Source organism: Cygnus atratus, chromosome 1 (assembly GCF_013377495.2).
Source record: "Cygnus atratus isolate AKBS03 ecotype Queensland, Australia chromosome 1, CAtr_DNAZoo_HiC_assembly, whole genome shotgun sequence".
In the NCBI taxonomy this organism is placed as follows: domain Eukaryota; kingdom Metazoa; phylum Chordata; class Aves; order Anseriformes; family Anatidae; genus Cygnus; species Cygnus atratus.
Window position 1 is genome coordinate 29,258,423 of NC_066362.1, and position 12,531 is coordinate 29,270,953.

General features: G+C 38.4%; 1 protein-coding gene across 3 annotated transcripts in view; it reads left to right on the forward strand.

The window, feature by feature from the left end:
- Positions 1–1,033: 1,033 nt before the first annotated feature.
- Positions 1,034–12,531, forward strand: part of IMMP2L (inner mitochondrial membrane peptidase subunit 2) — a 467,825-nt gene continuing 456,327 nt past the window's right edge. For all 3 annotated transcript variants that reach the window (XM_035544188.2, XM_035544189.2, XM_035544190.2), the window contains exons 1-2: positions 1,034–1,095; positions 10,941–11,078. In XM_035544188.2, the coding sequence (XP_035400081.1) occupies positions 10,944–11,078 (135 nt within the window). In that variant the 5' untranslated portion in view covers positions 1,034–1,095; positions 10,941–10,943. The remainder of the gene's footprint in view (positions 1,096–10,940; positions 11,079–12,531) is intronic.

The following is a 12,531-nucleotide window of genomic DNA, read 5'->3' on the forward strand; positions in this document are numbered from 1 at the left end:
GTTTGTGTGTTTAATATTAACCCTTAGTGGATTTTCTCTACCACAAATTTGCCAATCTTCTCTTGAAGGTAAGTGAACTGTCCTGTCCTAGACCACAGTGGCACCTGCAGTTGTTTTGGTAGGTGATAAAAATACCCCCCCCATTCTACATTTCTGAGTGAAATCACAAACGCCAGTATTGGTGTTAGGAAAAAACAACCCCGATTTTTAAACACTGGACAATGCAGCCGTTTAGTGAATGATAATGCATAGAACATGTGGTTGCCATCAGTCAACGTGAAATCTGGTACGCACCAGGAGGAACACCAACTAAACAAAATTATTTTTTCTGGGTGGATTATAACACTTGATACGTTCACAACTGGTTTATAAGTAAATGATATTTAAAAACACTAGTGCTACATGTTAATATTCAAATTGTTTTTTTTATCTGACTGGCAAAAACCAGATGCAACTTTCAAGTATTTTAATCTCCACATTCTCCGAAGGGATTTATGACCACTGTTAACAGTGGCCTGAAGTCTTCCTGGACTCAGACGAACTGCAAGTAGACTTAAAAATGAACACAGGACAACACACTGTGGTATTTTCTTCTCAGAAACGAGTAGTCAGGCGGAGGGTCGGCCTCCTCTCACAGATAACTAGTGATAGGACTAGAGGGAATGGCCTCAAGTTGCTCCAGGGAAGGTTCAGGTTGGAAATGAGGAGACATTTCTTCTCAGAAAGAGCAGTCAGGCACTGGAACGGGTTGCCCAAGGAGGTGATGGAGTCACTGTCCCCGGGGGGGTTCAAGGAACGGTTGGACGTGGTGCTTAGGGACATGGTTTAGCCGGTGACATTGGTGGTAGGGGGATGGTTGGACCAGATGATCTTGGTGGTCTTTTCCAGTCTTAACGATTCTGTGAGTCTATGATTTTACACCGTGCTGTACGCCTGGCACGCCCCAGGACCACACCAGCGCCACAGCCCGACAGCCATTTTGTTGCAGCGCGCCGGCGCCCCTGCTCCTCCTCCACCCCCTGCCCCCTCCCGCAGCGCCCGGCCCCGCCGCGGTGACCACGTGACCGCAGCGGGCGAGAGGCGGAGCAGCGCGACGTAAGCGGGAAGGGCTCGGGGCGCGGCGGGGCGGGAGGGAGCGGCGGGGGAACGGCGGAGGGAGGGGGGAGTCGGGGAGGGGAGGGGGGAGCGGGGAGAGCGGGGCTGAGGCAGGCGGGGGCCGCGGCGGGCGCGCGGCCGCGGCGAGCACGCGCGCGGCTCGCGCCAGCCGCTCGACTCTGCCCCGCCCCGCCCCGCGCCGCCCAACGGCCGCTCAGCGGCCGTTGGGCGGTGCGGGGCGGTGCGGGGCGGGTCCCTGAGAGGGTTGAAGGTTGACCAGAGAGGCTGTGGTTGCCCCATCCCTGGAGGTGTTCAAGGCCAGGCTGGATGAGGCCCTGAGCAACCTGATCCAGTGGGTGGCATCCCTGCATATGGCAGGCGGTTGGAACTGGACGATCTCTGAGGTCCCTTCCGACCCAAGCCGTTCTATGATTCTATGATCTATTTGTTCTATAAGGACTACAGTTAATAACAGCTCTCTCCTGATTGAGGGGCTTCTGTGTTACCATCCATGCTGAACATCTGAGAGAGATTATTTTGGTTTATACTCTCTACTGTAACATCACTTAAAGCAGCGGCTTTTCCACGCTTGGTGCTTGTCCACTCGATTCTTTGCTTAATGCTTCCCTGTATGGAGACCACAGTACTTCTTCACAGAATCACAGAATCATCTAGGTTGGAAGAGACCTCCAAGATCACCCAGTCCAACCTCTGATCTAACACTAACAAGTCCTCCACTAAACCATATCACTAAGCTCTAAATCTAAACATCTTTTAAAGATCTCCAGGGATGGTGACTCAACCACTTCCCTGGGCAGCCTATTCCAATGCCTAACAACCCTTTCAATAAAGAATTCCTTCTTGTAGCTAAAGAGACTGAGCCAGTTACTAGAAATGTCTCCATGATGTTCTTAATCCTTTTTAAGTAAATTAAGTTTTTTGGAAGTCAATGGGAAGCATAGATAGAAAAACAGCAGAACACCAAGTAGACTCTAGCCTCATAATATCTTTTTAATTAGCCAATATTTCATTGTGATTTTTTTTCTTATCTTGCTCTTACATTGAACTGGAATTAATTCATTACATTGAGATACTGAAAAAAAAATGAAGTTGGTGGTCTAGGAAAGCTGCTTCACCTCTCTTCAGATAACTTTCTTGTACCGTTGTTTTTTTTTCCCCTTCTCTCTCCAGTATGTGTGCGTCTACATATAAGTATTTGTTCCTTGTTTAGTTGTTATCCACAACTCGACGCTACAGTTAGGAAAGAAAAAAGCTATTGATTGTCAACAGAAGAGAAGTTGAAGGGAAGATCTCTCAGGGATTTAAAATAAATATTTTTTTTTAACTTAAATTATTTCTCAGAGTTTGGAATTAGACTTTTTTTTTTTTTTTTTCGTCCAGTGTGCAGTTTTATAACTGAATCCACATGCATTTTCCAGAAATATAACAGTTTTAGCCACTGTGACTGGGAGATTTCTATGAGTTGTTCATTTCTTTTACTTTAAAAATTACAGATTCTTCTGTGTAACTTTCAGTAGGTTACCAAAAGGAATTTGCTCCCCAAATTGCTGGGAAGGAGCTATGCACTTTATGTAATAGTGGGTGGTAACCAGATCATAGAGAATGGTATTTGATTGTGCTGAACAATAGTTTTAAGATTTAAATAGGTTTCACAATCACAGCCTAAATTTTATGTTGAGGTACCTATAATTTGACCATTGTTCCCCAGATACCAACTCTTTCTGAAATACCTGGATCTTATGCTTTGCATTTAGTTCAGCTACTTATTAGTGACCCAAACCTGCGTTTTTCTATTAATTAATATTATAACATTTTCAGAGTTTTTTTTTTGATCCTCATTGAAATCTCTGCAAGAAGAACCAAATCTTAGTTCCTATGTGTTAGAGTTCTTCCTGTTGCAAATAACTGTTTTTTAACACTTGAAAAAGAGTCGTTGAAGTTCTAGATCCATGCTGAAAAATGTAAATTTTAGAGTTCATATTGTATTACAAAGATCGGACAAGCTGAAGCCCCAAAATTCCTGTTATAAACCTAAAACCAGTATCAGTCAGTGTGGAACGAACACTCTTAGTTTTACATAAGTGTGGCAATCTTATGTTTATTTTTTCCAGCTAAATTTTTAGTCCTTGAAGATGAGAAATACGATTCCATTTCATGTATTAAGAGAAAAATACCAATTGCCATTGCCTGGGATGTACCCTGCGAGTCCTGAACTGCTAGAAAAAAACATATATTGGGTTGTATAAATAATATGCTACTCTTTCTATGGAAGGGTTTTAGTATTATTTATTTTTTAAACTGGTATTTTCCTGAACTGTTATTTAGAGTCCTACATGAAAGGGGGAACGACCCATTGGATAACTTTTCTCTAGCTTTGCAAAAGTTACTGATTTATGCTAGAAATAAATTAATCTGCAAATACTAAAAGAAATTTTTGATTTTCTACTGTAGCTAAGCTGTAGGATGCTTCTGTTCATTTTTCAGTAAAATGATTAATCATGTCTTCCTCAAACTATTTGTCTTTAGCTGTGCTCTTAGTTTTACAGAGCTGAGAAATTTAGCTGGGAGCTGAACTTGTCATAAATCCCAGGCTCAAAATCAATATGGTGGTGTAAGGTTACTACAGAGCACACAAAATACCCTCTTAGAAAGCCCCACAGTGACCTCTAATGTTCAAGAATAAAACCCGAGTTGTTGAAATAAAGGAAGTTATTTTTCAAAGGCATAATTTTGCATGTTAGTTTGTACATTTAGTTTATTAATGTGCCACAGGCAGTAGGTAGCGGTTGCTAGGTTTCATGGAAGTAGTAGATTTTGGAGTCAGTTCTAATTCCTGGCTGTTTTGAGCAAATAAACGCAAGGCTTTCTTTGTAGAAGTTGTGGGAGAACTATTTATTTTTGTAAAGTACACTGAAAATGGAAAATATCATTCAAATACTAAACAAGTTCTCTCTGTTCTTTCTTTTGGAATTATTTACTCGTACTATATTAAATGTTGTCATTTATTATTTTGTCCTTACATACCCAATACATACTTGTGTCGTTTAAAGATTCGTAGCTTAGAAGCTTGTTTCTTATATTTACTCATTTGATTTTGCATTCAGCTAGGAGAAACTTCCCTGTTTTGTGTACTAAACTTACTTGTTCTTAATCCAAATAGAAAAAACTTGTTCACATTTTTTTTTCTTTTCTTGTTTTTTTTTTTTTTTTTTTGCCTAGAGTTTGATTCAGAAAGACCACACCTAACTGCAGTGGCAGCTTCGTGGTACTTGAAAGAATACATAGATAAATGTGCAAATGAATTAAAAATCAAAGGTTATGTTGTTATTTACTGTAAATATAATTTAGAAATTTACTCTGTTCAGAAGCAGCAACTCATTTATGCAGTCTGCCTGAGACCAAAACATGGCAGCAGCTGGTAGTTGTTTGCAAAGGGTGCTTCAAATCAAATTATAAAATTCACTTGTTTTGCATGCATTGAATCTTTAAGCTGAAAGGCAACACAGAACTTTCAGGTGCAAGAAGATAAATGCTTTTTATGTTGATCACTTAAATGCGTTCCAAAACTGAAGCAATTCAGTACTTTCCTCTATGTGGGATATATATGAATGATTATTAGTTTCTTTGAAGAGACAGAAACACAAATAAAAGCAGTAACTGTATTTTTCAGGTTGGACCAGCTGGTACTCTGCCAGTCGCCTGTGGGATAGTTCTTGAAGACTTTGCATTACAGCTGAAGTTCAAATGCTCTGAAAAGATCTGGTTTATAAAAATTACTGATCATGTTTTAGTATCACAATGACAATAGTAAGAGTGATCGCATTACTGTTCTTTTTCTTGGTTGCTTACATGTGCAAAACCAAATCCTGGGTAACTTGTCAGATGTGAGAGGTGACTGATTACTCCCCATTCTGAACTAATTACTACTTGAATTGCTGTGGGTAATTGTCATCTACAGTTACATATTTTTCCACTTTTGCTTTGTATTTCAAGAATAAAATGTTTTCATTGGAAATACACAGTTGTTCATGAAGGTAAAATTCATGTCCTTGACGCATACAACTAATTAGTAAGAATAAGCTATTTATTTCCAGTCACAAACAACATGTGGATTGAGCCTCAGTACGAGATAGATCCCAGTGATGGGATATGGTAGTAATATTAGCTCGAAGGAAGAATCAGTTCCACAATAAACTGATTTTTTCCCCCACTAATAATTCTGTGACAGATCAGGTTGTCAGGTTGACTTGTTTTTGATGGGGCTATTATGGGCATGTAACCTGAAGATAAGGGGAACTTTCTTTGCAGTTGAAAGAAAAATCTAGAACCGAGTTGGCTGGTGAGTTTAGTTGAACAGTGTCGGTATGATACAAGTCCACAGAACCTCTGTCGGTGCTTCAGATGGCTTAAAGGCCTTAAACAGAGAGTTAAGTGCGTTTCTGTCCAATCTCTGTATTACATTTGGTGTCAGTCCGCAGTTATGAGCTAACTCCTCAGTTCAGTGGATATTTGGGTTTAGTTTCCTACGTAACCTTCAGGGAAGAACCTTTTAAGTGCCTGGTTTCTGCCGGGCAGGAAGGTAACTGGAATTTGATTATTCTCAACTTCTTTCTCTTCTGGCTGCCTAGACTTGGCTATTGTCGAAGTTCTGTTTTGGATACTAAACGTTAGCTGTCGTCTGCATGTGGCTCCTACGGTCACCCGACCATACCTGGTTATAAGTTTATCACATTTTCTGTGGCTGCATCTCTACCGAAGAGTAATGGAGCAGTCACTTCCCTGAGGTGTTGCATTTCCCACATTGTAATAGAGCAGTATTCTTTAATGACTGTCATGCCTGTGTGCCAAGGGAACACAGGGAGGTTATTAGTATGGCGGAGGTATGCTGCTGAAAACCTGTAAGGAGAGCATGAGTACATTAATAGATTAGAAATGTCACCATTATGGTGGAATAATACCAGGATGGAGTAGTCTTTAATAAAGGATAAATGAGAGCTCCTTCTGGAAGGAGACATTATTTTTAAATGAAAACTTTACATAGACTAATCTATTTTGATTCTTCCATAGCAGTCATCACCATTTTGTCTCTGTGCATCAGCCTGTACTTGGATAAATTTATATGAATTAAATTAGTTTACTATAAAGCATGCATACCCTCCCCCTTACAAAAATTACTGTAGTGTAAAAGTTACCAAAATGTGTGACAAATGGGAAATGAGTGTCAGGCTGCATGGCACTATTACGCTGGCCTTGTTTCGGGAAAGACTGCAGAAGAGGCGCATGTGAAGAAGGTCACACAAATTCTGATACTGAGCAGCATCCGATTCATTATGGTTGTTAAACTAGGTATAGCCTTGTCATCAAGTTGTACCAGTCTTGCTTAAAACAAGAGCTCTTGTTTCTTGCTGAATTTTGTATTTCATACGATGGATCAGAATTTGGCTCGTGTGTTGGTACGTTGTTACGGCGGTCTGCCTTGTTTTCAAACCATATATACCTGGATATATGATGTCATTGGTTTGTAGAAAAATACATTCCAAGGCAGGAAAGTTGGTTATTTCAGTGGAACCTGGAGTTACAGTAGTATATATTTGTACAGTTACTCATTCCTGAACGAGATTAAGTAGGTCGTTTCATACTAACATAGTCTTGGCTGGGTAGTTGTTTTGCATACAGGTTGTAATTCCTTCCTTCCTGTTTCTCACATACCTTCTTGTAGAAACACTTCAGGGGCCAATTTCTTTCCTTTGTGGATGACTGCTAATGCCTTGTTTTTACAGCTATTTTTCCTATCATACTTCTGTGGGTAATTTTTAAGTACTTAGATTTGCAAATATATTGTAACCTGGGGCTTTCTGAATATTACTTGATGACTTTCTGCAGGCTGTTTGATAAACAGTGTCTTCTAATGTGCAGGCAAGTGTAAGAAAAATAAACATTTTATACATAGAGAGCTATCTAAATAGCATCTCAGCTCCATATGTTGTAGTACTCACGAGAGGCTCATTATAATCCCTGGACCTTTTGTGCACCAAATACTTCAGTCCAGATAATGCTGTGCTCCATCTGCCTTAATCTCTGAGCTGCACAATGTGAAATTCTTAATGCTTTGACCTGCTGTATGCTGGCATTTTTGATCTTGGATTTTTCTTGTCCGTGTTGTCATTTCAAACAAGTTTTCAAGATTGATACTTTGAAGTTTGTCAGTTCTATTGAATTACTCAGTTATTATTTTTTTTCCTAAAACAAGTGTAATTTATAAACAGTGTAAAGTGTATTCATCTGTAAAATATTTTTCTGTGTTTTGCTTGTTTGTTTCTTTTACACCATCTTTTAAGTGTTAGGATTTGTTAATTTTATTCAAGGTGTCGCTGACTAGGCAGAGATCCAGAAATATGTGTTGATGAACTTATTGAGAGTCCTACATTTATTTTATTTATTTATTTATTTTTTAAGCAAAGAGTCCTTTTCTTGCTCCATTGGCACACATGTAAACCTGCTAAGTATTCAGCTGTCAGCATAGAACAGACACAGCAGTGGATTTCAGAATTTCACTCTGGAACTGTGATGCTCATAAAATCTACAGTTAGTTTAGAAATCTTTTAAATTTTACATACAGTGAGTTCACTCAATATCATTAAATAATGTAAGTTCACAGGGGTATTTCTTACCCTTCTGGTAAGAACTTTTTATTATATAGAAGGACTTAAGGTTAAAGACAGATTTCTTTGTAAGTAATTCTTCTCAAACTATTGAAATGCGCATGCATATATTTATTATGTTTGGGAAGAGGGACTTGTACAGTAGAGTAGAGTAATCTACAGGTTTGCTCAGTTTGTGTCCAGGAGAAAGCTGTCCTTTCCTGTGGGGTATGGGGAGCTAGGAAACTTCTAGAATGTGGTGCATGAGTAGAAATGATGGATTTATCTATGACAGTATAAAAGATAAAGCCAGTGGTTTGCTCAGTTGTGCAAGGAAAGAAGAGGAAAGGAAGGAAGAAAGGAAAATTCAGGAAAAGTAGAGAAATTCCTCAGCTCTTGCTGGCTTTGGTGGCTTTGAAAATCAGTTGCCTGCAGGGGTGGTGTTGGTGTTTGGCTGTGCCTTGTAATGCTGTGTATGTCCAAACCCACAAAAGTAGGACCTGAAGTCCAGGCTTTGCCCGGAGCTGCTTAATACTCCTGATATTTCCATGGCCAAGTGATGTACCGAGAACACAGCATTTTATCATACCTTTTTTAACCTGGTTGCTAGATTGTGTGTCACTGTTAATTGGCTTGTAGCTCCAAGAGCATATGGTCGGTCTCCTGTGGATTGCCTGGCCAATTACTTTTCTTCAGATATTGGAATTTTCTGTAGATACCAGCATGGGTCTTTTGCAAGAAAATTACAGCAAGATCTGTGGATGGATTTGGTAAAAGGGATGGGGTCAACATTTATACTTCGCTATTCATGAAAATAGGTTGGACTATGAGGAATTTAATGAGTAAGTTTGTCTAATTTCTTAAAATTTGCAAAAAAAAAATCCTAATTTAGTCATATTCTATTACATTTGTCAGGCAGAGTCTTTAAACTCAAAGAGCAACTGTACATAGAAAGTGGAGGAGACTCTTGAGGGCGATGTCCAAAAACTGCGTTTTGAGACTACCATTTCTGTAAGAGTCGAGAGGTCTGAGATACAGCAGACCTCGCAGTCGAGGAGTATGTTCCAGCCAGAAAACTGGAGAAGTGAGGTTCAGATTCAGGGGACTGAGGGAAGGGTGTTAATATGCATGAGATTGTATAGGTTGTTAAACAGTAGACAAAAAGCTGATTCCTAGGGCTTCTCTTTTTATGTGGAATACTTCTAAAGGTAAATCTGTGCTGATTGAGGCAATAGTATCTTTTGATCGATTGGTTCCAGTAATGAGTTCTTACACAGTAAGATGGAAATAAAGCATTTTAACGTTTGTTTTGAATCGGTGAGTTTTTTGTTCTGTTTCACAACCTATTCCAGATTCTTTGTGAAAGCTGTTGATGCAAATTGGATTATTTTTTTTAAATGAAATGTACAGGAAGAAAATATAATTGTATTACAAACATTAAATATATTTACTCTTTTTACTAGGTAGGCTTCAGTTGTGTGCAAAAGTTATAGGTGATGGTGAAATATTTCCACATTTAACAAAAAAAAAAAGTAAAAGGGATTAAAAACCTTGTGAAGGTGAATGCCAGAATTGATGGTAAAGATGTTGCAGTCTTTTTGAAGATAGATTTTGTCATTGCGAAGCTATTAATATCCATAAAGAATTCAAGTGAAGAATATGCTGACGGTATATTTTGTAGAACTGGGTTTCCTCTCGTAATTGTAATGCATTATAGAATTAAGTAGCCATATCTGTGACAGAAATACTGCTTTCAGTATTATTTCATCGGAGTTATTTGAGGTTGTGCTTTGCATACAAATAGTTCATCACCTCCATATTTCTGAAAATGCAACAACAAAAAAATACTGTGGAAGTCTGAATGTACTGTTAAGAGCATTGAAACAAACTGTGTATTTTTGTTGAAAAATAATTCTTTGTCCTTGAATATAAACATACTGAAGGACTCAAAAGTTCAGGGCAGAGTCTGTTCTCATCTTCTATTCCTGTCTGCCAGAGTTACGATGTGATAGAAGGAGCAGGGACTTCGCAAACTAATCTTGTACAGGCTCCACCAGGTACTCATTAGACAGAAACAAAGGTTTAAATTGGATTTGCCGATAGGAGAAGAACTGTATTTCTTATAATACACTACTTAGGAATCTTGTCTTTCTGCTAAAAGAGGTTTATTGAATTGAACTTCTGGGGCTGCTCAAGCACTTCTCCATGCAGTACTGTTCAGGCATTGTCTCCCACATGGCTTCCACAGCCTAACAGTCTGTCACACCCTCTTCTCGAACTGAGAGGTTAATTAACATCACGTCAACGAGTGAAATCTTAAAAAAAAAAATCCTGAAGTTTGACAGCTTTGTAAATTACGCTGCAGGATCTCACCTTTTTAGATCATTTCCTTCCAAGCCCACCCAGGTCATGACCAACCCGCCAGGAGGGCCTGCTGCAGCGGAGCCGGGAGCGCGGGCTGCTTGGTGGCTGGCCGGCGGGCAGGCAAGGAAATGGCGGTTCGGTAAAGTAGGCTTGCACCTTTGCAGCAGTACCCAAGTGACGATTCAGACTGATGTTTGCAGTTACCACAAGGGTAGAAATGACACAGGACTTGTGTGTGTGAAACTATTTAATAAAGAACTGCTAATGTATTGTAAATGGTCAGCTTTTCCTTTACATAACACAATCTATCTTTCGGGCTCATGAATTTATAACTACTAGTTTATGGGGAGAAAATTACTTGCGGCATTTTAGTTTTGAACTCCAGTTGAATGTTCTGAAATAGGTTATTACCATATAGCTGATACATCTATCTATATATTTTTTCAGAAATACATAGTTGAATTTTGTGTGGTTATATCAGTTTGCTTCTTGTTTAGCCGAATTGTTATCCAGGCATTTTTATCAAGTACTGCCGCTAGCAGAGGATCACTAGAAATGGTCAAATTATGTAAAGGGTAAATGTCAGGTATCACATTTTCTTCTGTACAGTTGACTTTTAAATTTTGATGAATATTTCTGTTCTTTTTCATTCTTATGTGTACATTCATTTTTTCACTGTAGATATTGAGATAACAGTATAACAGATAAGAAATCTATTCTTAACTCCTCCTCACTCCAGTGATATAGACAATATTATTACTTAATAATTGCTTCATAATGACTTTTTTTCCCTGTTTTTTTTTTTTTAATCTTTTTCAGATTATGGCACACACTCAAGGTTTTGGGAGAAGATACATTAAAGCCTTCTTTAAAGGTTTCTTTGTTGCTGTTCCCATGACAGTGACTTTCCTAGATAGAGTTGCCTGTGTAGCAAGAGTGGAAGGAGCATCCATGCAGGTATGGTTGAAAACATCTTTTGTGTGTCTGGAAGTTATAAACTGGCTGTCCACTGACAACAGCAAAATGGAAGAAAATCTTTTTTCTCAATTGTTACCAAGTGATCACAATTATAGTATGGAATAGTTGAATTTTTAGTTTGTTACACAAATAATTTTGTGATATGAAAATAAAAGCTTTTGAGAACAAAACTTCCCAAAATGCTATGTAAGAGCAAAATATATAGATAAGTAGTGGTAAAAGTGTTGGTTTTTATCCTCCTAGTCATTTAGAAATCAAGATTTTTTTTTTGAGCATTACCTTTTGTCTTGATGCACTACTTGATGACTCACAAAGAAGCTTTTTGTTTGTTTGTTTTATTTGCTGTATTATAATAATTGCAGGGCACAAGGCAAAACCACTTCTGGCCATAGTTGCTCTTCCTATTGAACAAATGTAGCACTATTTCAGTGAAGAATGCTGCAAACGGCATGAACCTGATATTAATACCTATGCTTATTAGGGAATAAATATAAGTTAACTTTTTTTACTTTGCTTATACAGGATGCTTATACATTGGTGTAAGCATATCAGTTCAAATATGTTTGTAATGTTTGAAAGATAAATACTCTTGATAATGAACAGCTACTTTGCTTCCTGTTATTAGGACTTGAAAAATATATGTTGCAATGTAGTTAGCCAATTTTTATATTGTTACCTTGCTTTCTAAATCATATGCCCTGTATACTGCAGTGCATCACTACTGATAATTGTAATGTATTTTGTTTTAATATCGTAACATTCCAATTAGCAGAGACTAAAGATTTGATTCATGGATGCTGAGCTCTCTTTTCTGATTATCAGAGTAAGTTCAGAACCTTGAAGACAGGTTATATAAGAATTAAGACCAACTGTTGGCGTTTGAAGTGTACAACATTCACTCAGGCAAAACTTGGTTTAGAGCCTGGGCTTGACTGATTTGTGTGTAATGCCACAGAAAAGCCTAGGATGGGCTGGAGAGTGGCATAGTGCCTTTTGCAGTAGCCTGTACCCTGGTGTTCAACTTCTGTCAAGAAACCTCAGCTAGTCTGGAAGGCAGCTCTCACCTCAAGAACGGGGACTGAAGTAAAATAATCATACTCCAGTAATTCTACAGTCCAAGAACAGAAGTTAGGTGTAACATGCATTATTTTTTCCCTTTTCATAAGTGTTATTCTGAGTATCATTGATGTATCAAATATATGAGTATCAAATATATGAAAGTCTCAGGACGGCTTACAGTTGCAGAGCCAGAAATTTGCTCTAGAAATGAGTAGAGGAATGGGAAAACAGGAAAAACAGTTTCATTCTCTGTTCATTTAATTTAATTTCATTTTTTATTATTTTTTTCTTTCTTCTTTTTTCTTTTTTCTTTTTTTCTTTCTGTCTCTGGCATAATATTCTATTTCCCAACCATTCTTGTTGGGATAGTTTT